Raw genomic sequence first — 21,423 nt, forward strand, 5'->3', positions numbered from 1 at the left:
GAAAAATTAGACAATTTTGTGGTTCTTACATTCTTATCAATGAGGCAGAAAGGCAAATGTTAACCCCAGGGTGGTACCAGTGAGAAAAAACATCTGGCTAAATTACATAATTCAAATAATTTATGAAGGTTAACAATCAATAAATGCAGCATGTCTCCTTCTAAGCAGCCTTCCCCTCCTTGCCACAGCTGAATGAGTTAAGTCACCATGACTTTTGGTTTTCCCAGCTGATGGAAAACACCTGCCGTGACATCAGAGTTGGAATGTGTGCAGATGAGAAACACAGACTGCGGTGTAGCTGCTGTTTTCTATCCCATTTAATTCATGGATAACAAACGAAATTCTCTTTTTACCTTTTTAAACCTTGAATGTACTTTCACCTGGAAAGTCTATGATTCCTATTTTACAGCTCAAATTCCCCTACATGCTGACGATTTATTTTGAAGGCAGTGTTTTCCCACATCTGTCTTTCTTGACTCAGCTGTGTGAGGTGGGGCATCAGCAGCTACAACAGTGTGTGTAACTGTGCTTGCATAAGAACTCCATTGGGGCTGAGGTTAGCTTTTTAACTGGACCTCCACCCACACTATGTTCATCCTGTGGTACCTAATGTGTAGTTTATAGCACTCTATTCACAATGTTCTGTGGTATGATTGTAACCACCCTACTGCTCTCTGAAACTCACTGACATAAAAAGACTTAAAAACATAACAGCATCTACATCAAGGATCATTTAATGAAACTAACGAGAATTGCTTTCAGTGGAGTGGATGCCTCCGCCAAGGTCCAACAGTCCCCTTGAATTCAATCAAGCCTAATTCAATATCAAATAAAACATATTGAAATCCACTCCATCCGGGCTTTTCGTTGGATCTGCAGCCTAAATGTCTAAAAAAATCTCACAATGTCAAAGAAAGTGAGAAATAATTTGTGGATCTGTCTCTTTATCCAGATCCCCACCATGATAACTGGTTCTTTTCTGGACCGGGAACAATCCTGTATTCAAGTTTTCCTGGAAATCTCTTCTGTAGCGTTTGTGTAATAATGCTGACAAACCAAGCGACCAACCAACAAACGTACGCAGAGGAAAACTTAACCTCCGAGGTGTAGGTTAAACCGCAAAAGTGGAAAACAGCTGATGATAAGAGAGAGAGCTGGATAATGAATTGCACCTCCTGCATGAACCATATGCTGCAGGTTTTTATTAGGTCCAGACCTAAATGTGCTCTGTCTGAAATGCCTGCACTTGAAGCCTCACCTACTCCTGCAACCAGTTTAACATGTGCAGGAGAATTGCAGGAATCTGTTTTCATGGTTGCACATCCTCAATGCCGTCTGTTCGCTTCTGAGTTTACTGCATTTTGCACGTCCCTTCTGGTTTTCGTATGATGCAAGCGCAGGACACCCACATCTGGAGAGCATGTTAATATTACTACAACTGCTTTTTGACAATTTTTCAGTAAGGATGACGGATCTGGGAGTAACTCTGCTTGTCCTGCTAGGAGCCAGGAGGAAGGAGCATCAGTCACTCAAGTGGTTTGTGGTGTTGGAATGCAGAGAAGCCAGATTGGTTTAAAGCTTACCAACAAGACACCAAGCAACTACAGGAGCGGCTGTTACTCCTGCCGGTATAGGGACCACACACGGTTCCTTACATTATCTTTGTTTGCAGTCATGGAGGTGATAAATAACACTGCTGTCATATTCCTTCACATTATCGTCAAATTACTTATTTGATATCACTTACACTTTTTTTTTTGTTTACTTGTAAAATAGCCAGAAGAGATCTGGTTTCACAGGTTTGAGGGAGTTGTCTGGATAGTTTACATTTTTCTCTCAGTAGGCTGAATGTCAAAACAGTGTTTATGAACACTTCACAGATAACAAGGAGATATAAATAAGCCTCCAAATTGCAGGGAACTCTACCGATTTGTAAAGAGAACGGGGCATTGAGTGTAACACGGTTCGTTAAACAATGGAAACTAACTAAAAGCTTTAGCAGACGAGGACATTAGAGCTTTATAAATTAAGCTTATTATTACTGCCATTAAAGCCATTTAAAGGCTCCGTGGGGGTGCCTGGCTTAAACTTTTACTGTCACAGTGAAAGAGAGCTGGCAGATGTCTGACTCTTTGTGGCAGCGAGACGTGATTGCCAGCGGGTGAACTTGATTGACCGATTTCAGGCCTTTATGTTCGCACAAGATAAAACAGGTCACACTTCTAAATCTCTGGTCCCCAGAGTTCCCTGGGCTCTCCATTATGGCAGCTTTCACAATAAACACCTGATCTCACAGTCAAGCTTGAGGTGAGAAAATCTTCGGGTCTGGGTAGGCGGATAGAGGACGAGATGACACCAGAGGCCACGAGGAGAGCAGCCAGGCATCTACAGCAGGAGAACAGCGGGGAAGATAGTGAACCCCTGCAGACTTTCTAATAAGAGCTGTTCTGCCAGACCCCCCTCCCAAATAACATCCATTTTAGTGCAGCTTCCTGTGGCCACATGCATGGATCGGGGAGCCAAACAGGAAGTGAATATGTGTTGCTGATAATTTGTGGAAATGGGCTGAAAAGGGGAAGCTGATAAAGACTCCTCAGAGGGGGAGGCTTTTAACTTAAAGGAGCAGTGTTTGTGTAGTTCACAAGCAATGTTTGACCGACTTTAATCCCAGGAAGTGTTTGATATTGCTCTAATTTCTCTGAGCTCATGCATACATACGTACACATTCTCTCCTGACAACGCTATTCTGTGGCTCCCCCCTCTGGTGAAAAGACTACTACGCTGGAATGATGATGGCCTGTTCATAAAACACTCATTTCTCAAAAGAGATAAAGTTAAATTGCAGCAGGTTTCTTTAGATGAGATGATGGGCAAATGAAAAAGCATACTGCAATTCCTAATGGCATGGCTTTACAGGGCAATATATGTGGAAGGGAAGTTGAACATGGCCCAATCAGGGCCGACACAGACTGACAGATGCCGGTTTGGAGACAGGAAATTTAGTGCCATGGTGAATTAGAGTGGATGTGACCAGGACTGTGGTCAGAGGAGGAGCATGAGGCAAGAGAGGAGAAAGAGAGAGAGGTCGTAAATCACCAGGATGGAAACCTGAATTTAGAGGGTTTACAGTTGTATTTTTGTGTGTAGGAATATTTACTTTTTAAAAAACATTTTGTGAGCTTATTGTACGTGGCAAACGTGGTGAATTGCCTCCTGGGCTACAAATTGGTACCACGAGACTGGTTAGAATGCTAGCTTTAGTAGACATCTCTGCAGCACCAGTAATGATCCTTAACGTATGTCAAAACTGTTGTTTCCTCACATTCTGATGATGATAATGTTCATTTTTTGAATGATTTAAACTACAATTCTGGCCATATCTTACACATGGAACATTGAATAACAGGCCTCAGGAGTGATATGTACTCTCTGGGAAGAGTCTTGAGCTGGGGGAAACATTGATTACACAGCAACAGCAGCAATAATAATTTTGTATCACTTTTGTACTTGTTTGATTACCGGACATTTTTGAAATAATACTATTTTTGCTCGGGGATTTTAGTCCTCATAATCTCAACAGGATCTCAGGAAATGTGTCACCATATTTAATCTATATTTAGAAAAATGACCCCCTCGATCCAGCAGAGCCGTGTAAAGTATGTTAGAGGTTTGCTAATGGAGAAGAAGTCATGGCCTGAAGAGCAGAGTCAAAACCAACAAACTGTTTATTTCTAAAGCTGAATGTTTGAGGCGGTGTGATGGAGGCCTGAGGGAGGTGTTGACAGCCCTGGTCGAGCCACTCTCTTCATTATCAGCAAAGAAAATAACCAACAGAGGAGTCGTGCTGCTTGCTGATCTTTCCCCAGGTGATGGCAGGATGGTCTGTGAGATATAAGCTTTTACCCACTCCTTCAGATCCTCTGGCAGAGATGAATGGCTCGGTGAAAAAAAGTGTCATGGGGATGAGTCAGCTCGCAGTGACTTTGTCTCTTTGTATTTGTGCAAATCCAAGGCCTGATGAATCATGGGCAAAATCACGACATTGCTTTTTGAAGAAGAAGAAGAAGAAAAAAATGTGTGACAGACAGAACCTGGAAAAAAACTATTGAGTTTATTTTGGGATGAGACATTCTTCAGGTTAAAAATACATAACTTCACCTTTCTTGCCAGAGTGTGCGAGGTACAAAAGTGCACGATTTCTAATCGGAAACGCAAACACCAAAGAAGAATCGTACAAAGCCGTGGAGATTATGCAAGTGGAAGCAATAAAAGCAATAAGATCCACCGCTGCTGACAACCTAATATCTTTTTTTTTTCTCTTTGAAATGCACTTAGAGCAGCCATTACTTTGAATAAGATGATGCAAGGACGCCGGCTGCCTGCGTAAATCTAACACAGAGCCCAGGTAATATAATAGCTGTGTCAGATTACATGTGATGGCCCACACGTACGCAGCCGCAACACCTCAAGGCTCAGGTGGCCTCTGTATCACACACACAGACAACAGCTACCCCCATTTTCATAGTAATTTGCTTTTATCAAGTTTATGTTCCATCTATCCACTGGAGAGATGGTAAACAGCCCTGCAAACACACAAACACACACACACACACACACACACAGTTTCAGATCTGCACAAACTAATGGCCCACAGCTAATAGGTTTACTTGCTTTGTTTTTCCTTGATGTATGAGAAGAACGGACGAACAGGGTGATAAGAAGCGTTCACCATACATTACACAAATTCAATCTTACAGCAGAATGGAGCTGAGGGGACAATTAAACATTGTAAATGAACAGCCATTTCAAATGTGGCAAACATCATCTGTCATTTATTAATCGGCGCTGCGGATTGATGGTTACCGTGAGCTGAGGTGGCGCGTGTGTTCTGTAAGCACTGACGCCAAGCAACAAAAACATTTAGCAGCAAGCAATGTGGAGGTAAATACTTATGCATGAGGTGTAACACTGGAGCAGGACAATCTAAATGAGGAGTTTTCTCTCGTAGTTCACTACATTTTCATAAAAATTTTAAACCTGACGTGTTTGTAGATCCTTATCCAGTCTCTGTGAACAAACTGCCACTGAGTAGTTATAAATCTGAGGTCTCAGCCCGGTTTCCCCCCTAAAAGACAAACATTCCTCCTCTACGTGTCTTCAACAAGTTCCCTCTTTAGCTGCAGTGACCCCTGCAAACTTTCACTTAGCGATGAAGTCAAACAAAAACACGGCTCAGACCCCGGTCAGGCTCTCATTCAGGGTGGAGATGTGGTCGATCACGGAGAGCTGTCTCTGGCCGCGGTGGGCCTGTCTGGGCCTCTGGTGCAGCAGGAAGAGGCGTTTGGCTGCGGCCCTGTACTTCCGCGACATGAGGTTGTAGACGACGGGGTTGATGGAGGCACTGAGGTAGCAGAGCACCATGGACGCCATGTTGAAGTTCTGGCTCAGCATGGCCGTGTCGTAGTCGTCCACCTGGGCAAAGAGGTTCCTGCCGATGTGGTAGGGCAGCCAGCAGATGATGAAGGCCAGCACCACCACCACTGAGGGGGACATGAAATAAGAAGGGGAGGTTAGTTTCATGTAGAAGGGAATTTAAGAGATGGCTTGATAGTGCTCTCACGTTCATACCAAGTGCAAACCTATCATGAAATCACCCATCCATTTGTCGAGTGGAGTGGAGTCTGGCAGTAGGGCCGTCACCATCTGGTTTTTGTGGAACCAGACCATATTTTGATGAGAGGGTGGAGCTGGTTACCTTACGAGGCAGCTGGATTCACAACATCCCAGGTATAAATCCAACAGCACTGATGGCTATTTTATGAAAGCACCTGCCCTTTTCCAAACAGTTCCTGGCACCTTGCTGGCCATCAGAAAGAATCTAAGTTTAGGACAAATCTACATTGGCGTAACTTTTTCAGACCCAGAATCAATATTTTATACCGTCAGCACAGTAAAAAATGACATTCAGTCACTTCTTGTCATCACCATGAGGGTGCCAGGAGGTCACTACACAAGAAATAGCTGGGAGAATAACCTCCTGTCAAACCATTTGGCACTTATAGTCCCCGTGTTTTCTAGAGATTAAACAAAAGAGATGTAAACTGTTAATGTCTCCAGTCTTTATGCTATGCTAAGCTAGCATGGCTGCTGGTGGTAGCTTTTATTTACCATACAAATGAGAGAGTGGTATCAATATTCTCATTAGATAAGCGTACTTCCCAAAATGTACCTGCTGTTTTATCTACTTAGGTGGAGAGTTAAAGTGTTACTTATTCAGGTTTCTTTGTTCTTTAGGTGAACAGACCTTCTGAGTTTCGGTGACTGATTAAGCAACAAATAAAAAAAAAAATCCTTGGTTCTGAAATTAGAGTTTAATACACACTGATAAACACACGCTTACGTCCCTTATCAGGACTGTGTGTGAGGGTGGTTTGATCAGATTCGACTGACAGCAGAGGGACCACTTCTGTTTCTCACATTTTGTAAATTCAGATTGGTGCGCTGACACACCTGGCACTTTCAAACAGTTACAAGATCAGTTCACACAAAGAAAAAAAAAATCAGCACGATAATCTAACTGTGCAACCCCGTCGTAACAGTACAGACGCACATTACTTTGTTTTACTGCTATTTATATTGTGTTTGCACAAAACAACAAATACATCCCTGTTGCTTGAGCACTAGACTGCTTTATACTCTTCTGTCTTAGTATTTACTCTCTATGTTATATTTTTCTTACAATCTCTCTATAGACTTTTCTTTTCTAAAAGGAACAAGATAGGAGATAAATGACGTATTTCTGATTCTGATTCTGATTGACAGACAATAGTTGGACTAAAAGAAAAAACCTGATTAAGAAAATTGGTTTTGAGAATCTTTAAGTAGCCTATGATCTATAGTCTACAGCCAGCTTTGACATTTATTAATGACCTGCAGCAATACATTTCCATATAACTTCTACACAATCCCACGCTCATGTTCGCTTAAAGCAATATGCAACAGAAACACCGCTGAGGGTAAAACATGTCACAGATCCTAAACAGAACAAATCCTTATTGAACCAGAAATTTCATTGCTAAGTAAGGTAATCACAGAGTCGCTGATATTGATCGCGAAGCCCCTGCAGATAAAATGAACATCAATTTGTCTCATGGGGGCAGTAATTTCTGTGAGGATAGTAAATATCTATTCAGTAATTAGAAGAGAAGTGTGTGTGGCCCGCATAAGCCTAATCATCTGTGAATTTACAATGACAGCTATCGATAAGTTGGAGACCTACAGTGGGAACAGATGCCACAGCTTTGTCTAGAATTGATCACGTCTGGGCCATATAGGAAGAGTGATCATGGAGCGACTCCTGAGATGACTGACAGATTAGAAATGAGCCTGTGGGAGCACGTGAGTTTCCATTATGGGGTTGATGTATGAGGCCTCTGATGACAATCCAATTTGGGATTCAACAAACATGGATACAAATGGAGGCAGGTCTGACAACAGCTGAGCTCTGCGCAGTGTGTGCTCGGATAATGAACGGCATTAATATCCTAATGGATGCGTCGTGATTAAATATTTGGCCAATGCAGATCGGCCTGGTCGCCGTCTTTTACTGTAAATAGGAGGGTTTCCTGCACAATATGCCAGAGCTCCAGATTAGGACAATCAGTGTGTGCAGAGGCAGGACACAATTAAGCTTCAGACAATACAGAGTAATGAACCAGCTGATATGAATAATGACACACACACACACACACACACACAAACACACACACACGCTGGAGCTGGATTAGACAGAGTGGGTGGAATTACTTTAAGTTCCAAATTGAGCACAAATTAGTTCGTTAAGTACGTGAAAGCAAAAGTGAGATTTTGCAGACACACTCAACAGAACCGGCGTTAGAAAACCCAAATTCAACAGGAAGCTTCAGTGACGATGGAGGGCAGAGTAACTGTGTAAACAGATGGATTTCTGGTTGAAGCTTTAAGTGAGTTTTTATAAGCTGTCACTCCTGGATCTGAGTTGTCTGCCTTTGGAAGGTTGTGGCAATGAAAAAGCAGAGAACGTTTTAAGAAAGCAGAATCAGAGGGGTGTCGTTTTTTGGATGAGGTGAAACGTCTCTGAGCTTTGGTGCGTCATCGTTTACTCGTAAGACGCAAATGGGAAAAGAAGTTGTCAGAGTTTTTACCTGAATAAAATGCTTCCTGGTAGGTGCCTTTGTAATAAAATACTCAAGGAAAGCACGTGTACCTCAAATGTGTTGTAGCACTCACCTTCACAACTGATCTAGCTGGGAATAAAACAGAAATTAAAGACATAGATTCGTTCTAGAAAGCTGCCCTGCGTAAGTCTCCAGAAGCCCAGAGATCCCAAACTGATTTTTAAAAAAAGACATTACATGCTTATATTTTATCTTAGCAACTACAGCAGCGTTATAAAACATGTAATTAACGTCTTTCAAATCAGTTCGGGGTCTTAGCAAGCTTGTATGGGGCCATTTTACGTTTTCCTTCTGTTGTTTTATTTACATTATCAAACAAGTCCCCATCTACTTCGGCTGTTTAAGAGAACGTTGCAACACTGTTTTTGCTGCGAATGTCCAGAAATGTTTTGTGGACACTGAAACGTCACCCGACTTTCCATCTACATGGGGATGAGCAGATGATGATTGATTTATCATTTTTAGGTGAACTTGTACTTTAAGTACAATACCTGAATAGACTTCTGCACACACACACACACACACACAGTGGTAGCAGTTTATGTGTGTTTTTTCTGTTTGTTTTCCTGTTACAATGTGCCCTGACATATTAGCCTTATCAATCAACATTCGTCTGCCGAGATTAAAAAAAAAGAGAAAAAGAATTAACCCACTCACCCAGGATCTTGACTGTTTGCCTGTGTGACCTTTCCCGGGCCAAAGCACAGGGACCCTGCAGATCATTTTTGCTTTTCCACAACTTGCACCCGATGGAGCCGTAGAGGAAGATGAGGCAGAGCATCGGGAAGAAAAAGTAGGTGGTGGACACCCAGAGCATGATGTGCAGCTGCCCGGAGCTGATGGCGTAGTTGGTGTGCTTGCACTGCCCGGTGTTGTAGTCTGGGTGTGTGTCATTATCATACTCCACGCCGACCAGAAAGAGTGTAGGAGCTGCGGAAACCAGGGCGAAACCCCAGAGGGCGAGGATGATGTACTGAACCCTTCGCCTGGTCACCATCACCTTGCTCCTGAGAGGGAAGCTGATGGCCAGGTAGCGCTCGATGCTCAGCGCCGTGATGTGAAGGATGGTGGCCGAGGTGCAGCCCTCGAAGATGTAGTGATAGAAGCGGCACACCGCCTCCCCGAACAGCCAGGGCACGTACTTCCACAGGCGGTAGAGGTCAAAGGGCAGGCAGAGGAAGATGATGAGGTCAGACACGGCCATGCTGGACAGGTAGAGGTTGGTGGTCGTCTTCATGTCCTTGAAGTGCTGGATGATGAGGATGGTCATGGTGTTGCCCGTCACCCCGATGATGAAGATGAGGATGCAGATGACAGTGACGGGGATGAGGGTGGAGGTGGGGAACAGGGAGCCCTCGTAGTGGTGGTCGTCTATTTTGGGGTCCATGCCCTCTGCTCCACCAGCATGAAGGTCCACCTGAGGTCTGGTCCAGGGCATGCCAACCTCCACTGAGTGTCGGTGCAGTAATGTGTGAATATACAAGTCGCTGGGGAGAGTAAAATGAGACCATGAAAGGACCGACACTGTGTTTTTTTCCGTGTGTTTTAATCACTCTCAAAAGAAAAATTTCCAATCATAAACACACATTTTCCCTTTTGAATCTATCCATCCGGGCTATTTCTGTGTGAGTTTCAGAGTTCTGAGACGTCTGCCTTCTATCAAATATAATGGAGCTAGATGGCACTTGGCTTGTGACGCTCAAATTGGCAAAAAAAATATATATATATATATGAACAGCAATGTCTGTTTCTAGAAATGTTTTACCACATTAAAGCGTTGTGATTTAGTGGTTAACAGCTCAGACATAAAGCCCGGCCCTTAGGCACTTTCTTTTTCTTTAAATCTGGCCCCTTCTAAAAAAGTAGTTGAATAATTCTGGACTAGAGGCTCATGCTCGTGAGAACGCAGGATGAAAACTTGAATGGCGTCCGACTGAAAGGAGTTCCTACACGAAACTGATTATTGTGAGTAGCTGGGGTCATTATTTCTGATTTCAGGACTTTTCCAGTGCCGTCTAGCTCGCTTACATCCCAGAGAATCCAGAGATCCAGCCGCTGGTTTCTATTATTTTATGACATTATGAACGTCTGTTAGCTGTGTCTTCAAACTTGCCTGTAAAAGTCTATTATTTTTGGTCAGCTTCATTATTGTTACAAGGTAATGTTTCAGAGGATTTGACATTATCCCTGTAGCAATAATGTAAATTAATTGTGACGAAGATAAAGGCACGTTTTATTATTACACAACTGGCCTGCTAATTTATTTTCATTCCATACAGAAATTATTGGAAACCAGTGGATGCCTGCAAAAATGCATTCGGCAAAGTGAAACATATGAATAGTAGCTTCAATATTAAGGATAAAAAAAGAAAAATACAAAGTCACTGATATGATCCTTTAACTTCAACTCTAAGAGCAGAAACAACATCCTGCTGTAAAAGAAATCTTTGATGGTGACTTTACCTTTTAAGTGGAGTTGAACCTCTGGACCTTTTAACTGTTTCTTTGCCTCGGTTGTGTGAACGTGGGTCGATGGAGAGCAGCAACAGAAGGAGATTCTCATGAAGTGGCAGAGCCGGTCCCTGATGCTCAATAACCAGTCGGGCTCTGTTGAGAGTCGAAAGAAAGGAGCACCTCCTCCACAGTACCCCGAGGAGTCAGGGAGCAACAGGGAGGTTGTCTGCTGTGTGTGTGTGTGTGTGTGTGTGTGTGTCAAAGTTATCTTCATAATCGAATGATGACGGGACTGATGACGGTAAAAGGCATAAGAAGAAGGAGGGAATAAGATTTGAGGGAACCCCCCCACCACCACCATCGCTGCTGCTGCTCCTCTGGGAGAACAAATACAGATCGAGGATCAAATTAATCTGGACTGAGAACAAACACATTAGAGATATACATAAAAAGAGGGCTATAACTTTATTAATAAATGCATCAGTCACAGGAATCCCAGCGTGTTTGCCAAGCTGTCTGGAAGTAGGCACTGAAAAATGAGTTCTGTGTTTGCCTAATTGTCCTCCAGCCCCATCTGTCTCCGCCTGGCTTCATCACTCCACGCACCCACCAGCTCATCTCTTTCCTCTTCATCCTCAAGTTACCAATCAGGCTTGTTACAATAAACCTAACTTCAACAGCGCTGGTTAAAGAGGAATGCCGTTCTAAGACATGAACTCACGCTCAGTAGTTAGGGGAGTAACCACGGCCTGAACTCTGTATCACTTTCTGTGAGGACCACATCTATAGAGCATTAAAAGGGCATTTATTATAAATACATTAATAATTCTTTAATGAATTATATGTAAAAGCGTCTTATTGAGGTTCTGGACTGGTTACAAACAAGAGGTTGAGGTTAATGGGATTTACACAACATTATGACTACCTAGCATTAATTATCGACAACTAATGAAAACAATGGCATCAGCTATTGGCCAAAATCTCATTTTAAACATCGGTATTGGAACTGAATTTTATGCGAGAGTCTTGCACGCTCTGCAGATCAATATGACTTTAAGTTGACTGCTGCCTCTGTGTGTTAACTGAATGGAATTTCCCAACTAGTGTCTACATCGTGAGCATGCACAGAGGTGTTTTCTCACATCCTGATCTACAGGTTTTCCTATTCTGTGTCCAACATTCATCACCAAAAACCGGGATGACCTGCTGGGTGACCAGCGGTGTGCTCTGTTGGCTCAGAGCCACCACATCCATTAGAACTAAATGACCCATAACAGGAGACACACTCACATCAGTGTGTGTGTGTGTGTGTGTGTGTGTGTTTACACGGAGCTGACCCACAGCCAGATGCACCAGTCAGACCTCAGAGGAGCAGCAGGGACGCGCCTCCTCTGTCACTGTTTACTCCTGTCAAAGCAACACGACAGGGGAGGCCTGTTTACCCATTTTTTTTGCAGCCTGTCTCTCAACAAGAGCTAATGTTGTACACAGGATGGTGACTGAGACGAGTAAGGCCACTCTCACCCTCATTAATCACGTCTGTCTTTCTTGCACACCTTAGCTGTGTTTGTGCAGCGAACAGGAACTCTTATATCTTACTCCTGAAGCTTCTCACACACACACAGTGCGGTGACATTTAGCAGCACTGTTGAACTCTGAAGTCACAAAGAAATATAGACCAGACAGAAGAAGTATCCGTTTGACATCCAGATCTTGAGATCTTGCATGACTGCTAGTTGATTTTTGTCTTCTAAATGCTTTGGAAACATGTTTTCTCATCTTGAGAGACACACTGAAAGGAAAAGGAGATAGGAGGGAAAAGAGGAGTTGACCTGAGGAAATAAAAAAATGATAGATTCATTCTTGTTTCCAGTTTTGCACAGGTTTCTGTTAGCTGACAGAATATATTTTATTTCTTAACTGGACAAAAAGCTGTCAAAACTGACTCACCATCACAGAATCAATTTTGGCCTTCAGCTCTTGAACCATCCATATTTTAATCTTGATTTAAGGGGATGTTGTGTGCACCTATGAAAGTGGTTTTCCAACATGCAAGTCATGTTGGTACTCAGCCAGCAAACCTTTCACCTAATGATTAATTGGAAGTCTGTAAACCATCAGAAAATTGTGAAAAATGTCCATTTGCAGAACCTGAGAAATCTTCAAATCTTTTTTTTTTTTTTTTCAGACCAATAATACTTCAAAAAATGAATGGAATATCACAGTAACTCACCATTTCTGTGATTAATAAAGAGAAAGGTGGTGATTGGAAACTCAGTTTGTCATTTCTCGGTGTTCAGTTTCCACCAACACCTGGCAGTATTTCATTGCCAGACCAAAAAATAGGACCCGACTACAAACCTGATTAAGAATTATAAATCTTTTATTGTGCATGGATCCTTTGTAGATATCATGGCTATACAGATACACTTTAGATACATATCTATGATTATACATTTTCCCATAACGAACATTTTAAAGTGATATGTCTGGTAGTATGTATAGTATAACAAATTTTCATTTTGGAATGTACGGTGTATGAGGTAACTGCAAACATTAAAATTACATAAAAATGGTCTCTATTTTTGTGCATATTTTACTCATTTTTGTAGCATTTTGTTAATCTCCCCAACCAAAGGTGGTGAGCCCAGGGTGAAGAGGTGTTAAAATGGCACACGTTGCAATTGCTATCAAAAATAGGAATTTGAATTCTTTCAATGACAAAGAGAAGACATTTGCAGAATGTCCGAAAAGACCAAATCATGTAATTATCCAAGACGTTTTGCAAGGTACCTGTATTTCATTTTTATGGTTGCAACAGCAATTATCTGCCCAAAACCAAACAACACTAGACCCTACAGCCAGATCACCACTGAGAAATCAGCATTAGCAATCTGTTACAAATACTAAACACACAGAGAAAAGGCAAATTTAGATTCACAGGAAGTACATGATATAACACATTTTGTATCTGCCATTTGCGTTCCATGATTCATGAGTACTCAGGATTTATTATTTTCTCTGGAGAGTTTTAACTTATATTACTTCAATATTATAAAAAAATATACTTCACACATGTATAACTTGACAAAAGAAATCAAAAGAAATCATAAGTAATACATAGAACTACTTTCCATTTCTCTCCTGATTACGTATGATTACTAACATCAAATAAATGTTGCAAAAAATAAAAGTAAATAAAACACCTTTTAGTGTTTTTCTAACACTAAAAGAAAAACATCAAAACTTGAGAAATTAAGAAAATTCTCCCGAGATTTTTTTCCTCTCCAATTAAGGCCTCTGAAACAACTGGTACATACTTTTTTTTCTCTATTTTTCTTTTACCATTTTTTTTGCTGAGATAGATCAGCTGTTTCAGTGACACATCATGTGGTACTACAACTTTTAAAACACCCAAAACACAAGTAGGGCTTGCACAATCTCAAAGTGTGTTCTATAAAATGCATCACAAGACCAAGACGCAGTTAGTCAAGGTTTTCTTCCACTAAGGTGCAAAATCAATTACTGGGGAAATAAATGAAAACAAAAAACAAAATATAACATACAGGTAAGCATACATTTTTTGTGCTGAACAACAATATTTCGGAGTAAAGCAGCAGTATAACTATATGATAGTAAAAATAATTAGAATTCACTGTTAGTTTGGTTTTTGTTTGTTTTCTAACTTTCTACTGAGCATTTTTTTTTTCCCCCTCAAACTTACAGGTCCTTGTGTCTTCACTGTACAAAAATATACTAACATTTCTCCAGTCATTTTTGCATCCTTAAACATTCTGAACATCAAAAAGGTTGGAAAGTGCTAAATGAACGCTCTATAATGTGAACAAGATTTTTCATTTTCCATTTCCTCTCTCGCAAGACCCCTTAAACTCCAGCAGGGGGGTTAAGTCCCTTCATCTGGCCCTGAAGCCCTCCCAGCCGTGTACCTCTGTGGCACTAACTACATACAGTATACACATCTGGACACACCCCACTGTGCAAACACTGGCCCAACCAGGTCCCAGGATCAAATAGCACATAGGCTAATGACACACCTACATACTATTTTTTTGGAACACATCTATCAAAAACAGTTTCATACTGGACACACCAATGGAAATATAAATAATGACTATTTCTATACGCATATATATATATATATTTATATACTGTAATCAACAAGTACATGAGTCGAAGCGCCCCTTCCCCCCCAGACCCTCTCCCCAAAATAAACCACATCCCTGCTCATTCTGAGTTCGGTTTGCACAGGAAGCTGATCATGATGGAACAGAAATCTGAAACTGAACCACAGATACCACAAAGTTGGGACAGGGTGACAAAGGCAGGAGAGTCAGGAAGGTATCACAGGTGCCAAAGAAGGTTTTTCAATTTTTAACTTCTATTCAGCTTTCAATCACCAGCCCTTCCTCCCACTGTGCCTCAACGTGCCTAATGCGATTACTCTGTTGACAACGGAAAACGATAAAGTACAAAACGAAGAATACAAAACAACAGAGAAAGGGGGGGGGAAAGAATAAAGCTATAACCCTGCAGCTGGGTGGCGCAAACTGCTCATTTAATGACAAAGTACTGGATGACGAAAGCGATGAGAATGGCGATGACGGCGAAAACCATGAGGAGGAGGAAAGCGCACTGCTCGTCTGTCAGGCTTCTTCTGGCTCGGTTGGACTCGGTGCCGGCCCTGGACCCGGAGCCGGTCGCGCCGCCGCTCACCGCCACTTCATTTCGCTGCGGTGAGAGGGTCACTGTGGGGCTGTAGGGGCCGCTCAGCTCGGGGGCGTCCTGGCACTGCCTGATAGCACACACCCTGAAACGGTAGTCGCTGCTGGGCTGCAGGTTCTGGACGTGGAAGGATGTGGCGGAGCCTTTGTAAGCCTGTGAACAGAAGGGAAGAAGTGTGGTCAAAAAACTGACATCAATGTCTCTTTGCAGAACCCATGACCTGGTGACACAAGATAATGCACATGGGCTTGTTGTGAGCAGTTTCAAGTAGGAACCATTTTCTTTCTACCTAATTACACCTAATTAAACTGATCACTGTGCAGATTGAAGCATGCGTCTGCTCATGGTGGAGATGCTCATGATGGGGCGCCTGTATAATGGCAGTCTGGCTGGACAATAAATATAGCTAGTGTAGATAGCTGACTTCACTAGTAGTGTTGTCAAGATACTGGAATTGTCTAAGTTGGATTTCACAAGTAGAACTGGGAAATGGTATAAAATGGTGAACTGACCCTCTGAGGAATCTTCTTCACATTTGTCTGAACTTGGCCACCAATATTGTTGTATTGAGCTTATGTACTGACGTTAAAGCTGACGAAATCCTTCTCATCTTACGGCTTCTGACCAACTGAAACTGCCTTTCATTGTCAGGCATGAAGGGAAAAAACTGCTTAGTGTCACTTTTTCTCTCTCTCTCTTTTTTTTAAATTTGTTAGTTATTTGTTGCCTTCGATGCGGGGGGAAGCCATCTGCCCATCTGCTGTTTGCTCAGCCGCCACAACCACAAGTTTTTAGAAAGCTTTGCAAACATGGCTGCCAAAACACATTCCCAGTTATTCTTGTTTATAAATTTGGAACGGCAACTATTGTACGAGGGTGTAAACAGTTTTTTCATACTGGGTTTCAAACTAGCAAACATTTAGAAATTATTGAATTATCCATTATACACCAGCCAAACTACACATCCAGACTGAAGCAAACTGCCTCAGTCTTTGGAGTAAACCCCCATCCTCAACAAATGAATAATTCCCCTTTTCTTAAACATGAGCTTTTCAGTCTAGGCCACAGAGATGGACGGTGAGGATGGAAACCAACTGATGAGGGATGGCAGCCACATATTTCACCTCGCTGATGCGATTGCCATGTACGATGTGACGAGATTAGCATAAAACTGCAGTGGCCATTACTCCACGTTAACATGGCTGGAGGCCACTGGGAGGAATGAATGTGTTGGCAGGGGCCAGACACCTGGGATACCACATGGATCAATGACCTTTGCATAATGGGCAATTTAAAGCCAGCGGTGACTAATACAGAATGCTGTGACAACATTAAGGTTCCGGATCCATCTGGATGCTCATCTGCATAAGAAGGCCGCTGTGATGAATGGTAGGTCAGCCGCAGGTGAGGACACCACATACGAAGAGGGAGAACCAAACCTTCAATGTCAGTACCTGTTTAAACTCAGAGTTTCCCAGCATGCACTGCAAGGTGTAGAGGATCGGATCCCCCTTCATGGGCGACAGGGCCTCCCACGTGACTTCGCAGGAGTTGTCATCCAGACGCTCCACTTTAGGGGCTGAAAGGAGGAGGACAGAGTGCAGATTTAATGACAGTTACGAGTTACTGTAGACTTATTGTATGTATCACAATATTGGAAACTGTATTGAGCCTTTTAAAAAAATGTTTCCCCTTTGTAGACTAAACAATGAATGGCTTCATTGTGAAATAATCAGCAGATTAATTGACAATGAAAAATCCTTTGTTGCAGCCTTGCCTGTAAGAATGACCTAAAATGCTAAACGCAAGGAAACTGAAATTCCATTTATTTGAGCTTCTCTGTGACTAGTAGTTCCATATAACGGCCATTGACAAGCGTGAAAGACTACTTTAGGTAAAAAATGCAACATTATTCGTTTTGATCCGGTGTCCAAAATTAGCTGAATAAGAGTTCAAATTAACCTTGGAAATAAAATATATGAGGTCAGCCGTCATTGGTGGGTGGATGAAATGCTTCCTACTTCACTAAAAACTCTTTTCACTTCAACATATCAGCTGATTGACCACATTTTGTTTTGCACTGGCTCTGCACACTAGTATGACTGACAGTAATTGTATCGCAGTTCTTTGAGTGACCCCTTGCTGTTCCTGGTGACTGCAGTTACATTATGAAAGCGAGCAAATTTCGTACTATCTGCAGTGGCAGCGCAATACCTAAGAAGATCATCCTTAAACCAAAAATAGATTAGAGTACTGCGGAAGTGTGGCTAAATTGAAATTTTCTCTGAAGCTGCGCTTGACAGATAAGGAAAGTTTTGAATGAGATTGTATCTTTTTTCAGTTCAGTTTTATGGCCAGTTGAAAAATATTTCAGGTTACCAGCTGTTTGCATGAGTTTCAAACCATTAAATCTGCAGTGTAATCTACAACACCTCGGGATAAGAATTTAGAACAAGCCTCATTTGCTAAAGTTAACTTTGAATTCTTGATTAAAAAAACAACTAGAAGGCATATATACATAAAATTTCCAACAAAGTCTTCATGTGCCGTGATCTTTCTGTCTGAATCAGAGGTTTGGAGGATTTATCAAAGTTGAGTTGTTACGGAAACCACTTACTTTAATACAAGATAACTTGCTATCTGCATGCACAGTGACTCAGCTGATGAATTTAGAGTGAATTCTAGACAACTGCATGTAACTTTCCCCCTTTAGTTGAGAGAGTGCAATAACTATGAGTCATGCTCTTCTTTTTTAGGTAGGTGGCATTTTAAGCAAAAACAATAAAAACTAAGTGGCTCTTTTGAACTGGTTAAGTATTAATCATCACAAAGTACAGTGGCAGGGAGGATTTGAATCCCCTGTGGCATTCTGATATTAAGCTTAAAACTTAAGGTTGAAATGGTTATTCTAAATTTACACAGTTAATGGTGAGACTGTCCACTTCACTGTGTAGGGAGACAAACTGGCACATGACTGCCTGATTCAAAAGAGGTGCCGCACTGAGAATAAATCCCACGTCCTCATTACTGACTTCAACATGTAGGATCAAAAGAGGCTTTGCAGAGGCTGGCTGAGAGCGGAGCGCAGCGCTGAACAACCCAACTCATGATGACAGCCGACAAGTGAAGCTCGAGCTGCTGGGTCTTGATCAAATGCAAGTCAAACTTGGGTCAACTGAGGTTAAAAGCTGAGCACACTGGCTGTCTGTATGTCAGCAGTGAGTGTTTGTAAAGAGAGCTGATCCACACCGGGAAGACAGAGATAGAGAAGGATATATAGAGAGAGAGAGTGTGTGTGTGTGAGATAGAAGGAAAGAAAGAGAGAACGCAAGAAGGAGAAAGAGAGAGAACGCAAGAAGGAGAAAGAAAGAAAGAGAAAAAGTGCTGCCACTGTACCTTTCACAGGAGCTGGAGGAGAGCGTGGGGTGGTGAATGTGTAAACATTGGAGAAGGGCCCTTCGCCCGCCTCATTAAAGGCCTGGATGCGGAACGTATAAGAGGTAGACTCATTAAGCCTCTGGACTTTGTGTGTGTGGCATGGTCCTTTATACAAGGATATAAATCTGCAATGACAGGAACATGAAAAGAAAGAGAGAGAGAAAGGATTTAATGAGTAAAAGGGTAAAGATGGCAAAAAGCAAATGAGATGAGTGACTCCCCTGTCAGGAAATATACAGCGACCTAAAGCACATCATCAGTTCCTTTCTCCTTATAAAAAAGGCACCCTGTCTGGTACATTATTTTCTGTGCCTTCCTCGATACAGTTATCTAAAGCTCTTCCTCAAACACCAGTCTCCTCTCTTATCAGGTCACTTCCCCTCGCCTGACTAATGGGCCACCGACCTGCCGCTCTTGTCCCCCATCTGCAGCTGATACTGGAGGGCGTCTGAGGTGGCGGCTTTGGCTGGGCCGTCACCCCACTTGAGCCTGAGGGTCTGGTGGCTGAAGGCGGTGCACTCCAGGCGGGGTGGCTGTGGGGGCAGGGGCTTCGTCTTCAGCTTAAAGGTGTGACTAAAGGGGCCTGCGCCCAGGCTGTTCAGGGCTTGGATACGGAGCCTAAGGGAAGAAGAGAAATGTCAACATCAGAGAGCTGCAAGGACTGAGCTGACCTGAGCAGAAATGATGCAGTGGCTGTCAAAGGGGCATTAACAGTATTTCATCTCCTCAGCAGACAGTGATGCTCAGCCTCTGTTGATGTACAGTACATCTGGCTCTGAACACACTCAATTCCCTCAAAATCAGGGACCCAGTGACTGTTAATTAGTGTTGCAATACTGAAAATCTTAATAAGGACAATTAGCAGGATTTACATAAGCTCAGACAAAAATTAAAAAGAGGGCAAGACTTCAATGTGTGAACACTTTCGTGCTGTGTTACAGTGATAGCAAACTATGTGATCTTTTGCCTTCTCTAACACAGCACAGCAAGACTTTATACTGCGTTTTTGAGCGATAAAGAAAGACTAAAGAGCTAAGTAACTCCTCATTTATATACTTAGTACCATCTTAACAAAAAACTAAGCAACTTGAGGCGGGTGGCGCATTTACGTCCAATGTCTATTTATATTCATTTTCAAAATCTTCCAAGGCTTTAACATTTCCCCCTCAAATTTGCAAACTTTCAAGGATTACAAGGCTTTAGAATATCTGTTGACGAAGGTCATTTTAATTACTTTAAAAAAACACTTGTTTTAAAATCATACTACAAAAAGAAATATAAACCAGTGACAGCGTGATACCAGTTGAGCCATGGTATGCTGTCGAGTCTGAACACAACACCTGATTCCTCAAAAGCTGCAAGCCCCATTAAGAATATCTTGGATTTAGAATGTAAATTATCATATTTTTTTTCAGTTGTCCCCTTTGGCATCATCTGGTACAAAGCATCACAGCCAGAGTCAATCTACAAGCGTTGTCTGTGTTTGTACTTGTTTTGTACCGCATTCTCTGACTTGTGAGCGCTGAGATCTAACAAGAACTGCAAGATAGTGTTGACACCGAAAGGTGCAAAGTTGTGTAGCACAATTGAAATCTTGATGTTCTGACAAGGAGACACCAACCTGTAGCTGGTGTCAGGCTGCAAATGCTGGATGATGTGTTTGATGACAGGGCCCACAACAACGGGTTGGCGCTCTCCGAGGTCAATCAGGTAGGAAGTGATCTCAGAGCCATGATCGCATGGGGGGTCCCAGCAAATGCCCAGGCAGGTGGATGGAGAGTAGAACAGTGGCGGGTGGGGAGCGCTGTCCTCATCTTCCTCGTCTTCATCTGCATCCACTGGAGTTTCGTACCTCTGAAGCTCGGACTCCTTCAGCGCGTAGATGTTGCTGACGGCTGCCGGCACAGAGCAGGGCGTCTGGCACAACACTGCCTCGCTGAAGGGCCCCACGCCAGCCACATTCACAGCCTGCATGACATCAACACACAAAGCTCGTCAACATCAAGTCTTGCTTGTGACGTGAAAGGACATGTGTAACACCCTTGTATGACCACAAGGTGGGGTTCCAATGTAAACAGGATTGGTTCGAGTTTCAGCAAGTCCTAACAAGTGTGTGGTTTTCTTTTCTAGCAGAGCCATGAAAAATAAAATTACATATTTGAAAAATGAGGACCATATGTGTTAGGATTTCAATCAACTGCAACAATCTGGTTTTATAGCCTGACAAGAATGTAATAGTTAGGGATGGTCTACTCGGTCTGGACCAATAGTGGCAGTGGAGAAATTAAACGCTGCATGTGCGATAACCCATAAGCAACAGCCGCCCCTCCCTCTCTCCCCTGTTGGACCACAGAAGAGGCTGCAAGAGAACAGCATGTCCTAAAATTTCAGCCTGAACCAGACCCAAAGGACAAAGCCACAATTTAAAAGTCAGAATCTGTCTCTTCTGTTACACAAACACTGTGTTCATTGGTCACAGTGGAGAAATGCATTCAGTGAAACAGCACAAGAGATATGTAGCCTGTCTTGCTGCTATTTCAAGTAACTATTGAACCAACTGTATACAATGTTT

At 42.5% G+C, this 21,423-nt stretch overlaps 2 protein-coding genes across 5 annotated transcripts in view; both read right to left on the reverse strand.

Annotated features, from left to right (window-relative positions):
• Positions 1–4,185: 4,185 nt before the first annotated feature.
• On the reverse strand, positions 4,186–9,685 carry mlnr (motilin receptor). The gene is made up of 2 exons (XM_030403841.1): positions 8,874–9,685; positions 4,186–5,540 (listed from the first exon to the last, which is right to left on the reverse strand). The coding sequence occupies exons 1-2, from the start codon at positions 9,652–9,654 to the stop codon at positions 5,233–5,235; spliced, it is 1,089 nt and encodes a 362-aa protein (XP_030259701.1). The 5' UTR covers positions 9,655–9,685; the 3' UTR covers positions 4,186–5,232.
• A 3,347-nt stretch (positions 9,686–13,032) lies between these two features.
• fndc3a (fibronectin type III domain containing 3A) overlaps positions 13,033–21,423 on the reverse strand; it is a 49,624-nt gene continuing 41,233 nt past the window's right edge. For all 4 annotated transcript variants that reach the window (XM_030394707.1, XM_030394699.1, XM_030394715.1 and 1 more), the window contains 5 exons: positions 20,473–20,819; positions 19,257–19,469; positions 18,810–18,976; positions 16,868–16,992; positions 13,033–15,566 (listed from right to left, as the gene is read on the reverse strand). In XM_030394707.1, the coding sequence (XP_030250567.1) occupies positions 15,243–15,566; positions 16,868–16,992; positions 18,810–18,976; positions 19,257–19,469; positions 20,473–20,819 (1,176 nt within the window). In that variant the 3' untranslated portion in view covers positions 13,033–15,242. The remainder of the gene's footprint in view (positions 15,567–16,867; positions 16,993–18,809; positions 18,977–19,256; positions 19,470–20,472; positions 20,820–21,423) is intronic.

Source organism: Sparus aurata, chromosome 2 (genome assembly GCF_900880675.1).
Source record: "Sparus aurata chromosome 2, fSpaAur1.1, whole genome shotgun sequence".
In the NCBI taxonomy this organism is placed as follows: domain Eukaryota; kingdom Metazoa; phylum Chordata; class Actinopteri; order Spariformes; family Sparidae; genus Sparus; species Sparus aurata.

Coding starts and splice junctions, on each gene's coding strand:
- mlnr (XM_030403841.1), bottom strand. CDS start 9,654: ATGCCCTGGACCAGACCTCAGGTGGACCTTCATGCTGGTGGAGCAGAG. Junction 5,541..8,873: donor GCAAACAGTCAAGATCCTGG/GTGAGTGGGTTA, acceptor TGTCCCCCTCAG/TGGTGGTGGTGCTGGCCTTC.